Source organism: Sinocyclocheilus rhinocerous, unplaced genomic scaffold, assembly GCF_001515625.1.
Source record: "Sinocyclocheilus rhinocerous isolate Xijiao unplaced genomic scaffold, SAMN03320098_v1.1 C36355645, whole genome shotgun sequence".
In the NCBI taxonomy this organism is placed as follows: Eukaryota; Metazoa; Chordata; class Actinopteri; order Cypriniformes; family Cyprinidae; genus Sinocyclocheilus; species Sinocyclocheilus rhinocerous.
Genome location: NW_015779423.1, coordinates 1 through 1,042, shown reverse-complemented (window position 1 = coordinate 1,042; position 1,042 = coordinate 1). Strand labels below are relative to the sequence as shown.

The following is a 1,042-nucleotide window of genomic DNA, read 5'->3' as shown; positions in this document are numbered from 1 at the left end:
CAGATGTCTCATGTTCCCGCTTCCGGCTGCAGGTAGTGTTATCTCTCTGGTTGCTGGGCTGATGTTTGGCATTGCAGCATTTGTTGGTGCTTATCAGATGTCAAAGAATGACAAAGATATCTGGGTTTCACTGGGTAAGTCACTGTAAGTTTCTGTTTCTAAAAGTTTATATATATATAATTTTATTTTTATTTTTTTATGAATGAAGCTCATATATGACATTAATGGGATTTGTTTTTATATTTGTAGGCACCTCTGGATCACTGACCGCTCTAATGGGAGTGAGATTTTTGAGTTCTTGGAAGATTGTGCCAGCTGGACTCATGGCAGGGGCAAGGCAGGAATATTTTATTTTAGCAATTGGTTATTTATATATTATATATGAATTTTTATTTATTCCAATTTTTTTGTTCCATAAGACTTCCCAGATGTCCATAATGTTCACACACAGGCAAAAAATTAAATATTTATATGTTATCTATGACATTAACATGGACAGATGCATTATTTTTGTTGTTGAATTATGTTTTGTTCTTTCTCTCTCTTGCAGTTTATTGATGTTCCTGAGGATTGGTGTGAAAGTGCTACAGAATTCACAAAAGAAGAAAAGATGACCGCATTCAGAAACTGTACTTGCAGATCCTGAGGAGATACTGAAATAGTTTCATTAGAAATGTTATACGAGATGTATGAAAATGACAGTAAAATTTAATTTGGGATCATATGGAAGTGCCTTCCTAACTGAAGATGAACAAATGAAAGCATATAAATTATAATGTATTGCCTTTCTTGAGTTTCAAATGTGTTCATTTATGTGCATTTACTCATTACAGATCATGTTCACATTCTCCTCCATCTTGGGTAACTCATAATTCCTCAGAATTATTTAGTAATAACAGGTACAGATCTATAACTTTCTTATCTAAAAGTTTTATAACCAAAGACATTATTAATACAGCATATTGTGAGTCACAGACTGAGATGTATTTAATTCGACCTATAGAGGGCCCCAAAATCTTTTAATAAAACCAGCATTTTTAGA

General features: G+C 33.0%; 1 protein-coding gene across 1 annotated transcript; it reads left to right on the top strand.

The window, feature by feature from the left end:
* The first annotated feature begins 10 nt into the window (after positions 1 to 10).
* On the top strand, positions 11 to 1,036 carry LOC107735893 (transmembrane protein 14C-like). Its single transcript, XM_016547446.1, has 3 exons — positions 11 to 134; positions 250 to 337; positions 551 to 1,036. Exons 1-3 carry the CDS (start codon positions 11 to 13, stop codon positions 612 to 614), a joined length of 276 nt encoding a protein of 91 aa, XP_016402932.1. The 3' UTR covers positions 615 to 1,036.
* The last annotated feature ends 6 nt before the right edge of the window (positions 1,037 to 1,042 follow it).

Excerpts from the sequence above, each read along its gene's own strand:
- LOC107735893 (XM_016547446.1), top strand. The coding sequence starts at position 11 with ATGTTCCCGCTTCCGGCTGCAGGTAGTGTTATCTCTCTGGTTGCTGGG. Across the intron at positions 135-249 it reads AGATATCTGGGTTTCACTGG|GCACCTCTGGATCACTGACC; the intron begins GTAAGTCACTGT and ends TTATATTTGTAG. Across the intron at positions 338-550 it reads GGACTCATGGCAGGGGCAAG|TTTATTGATGTTCCTGAGGA; the intron begins GCAGGAATATTT and ends TCTCTCTTGCAG.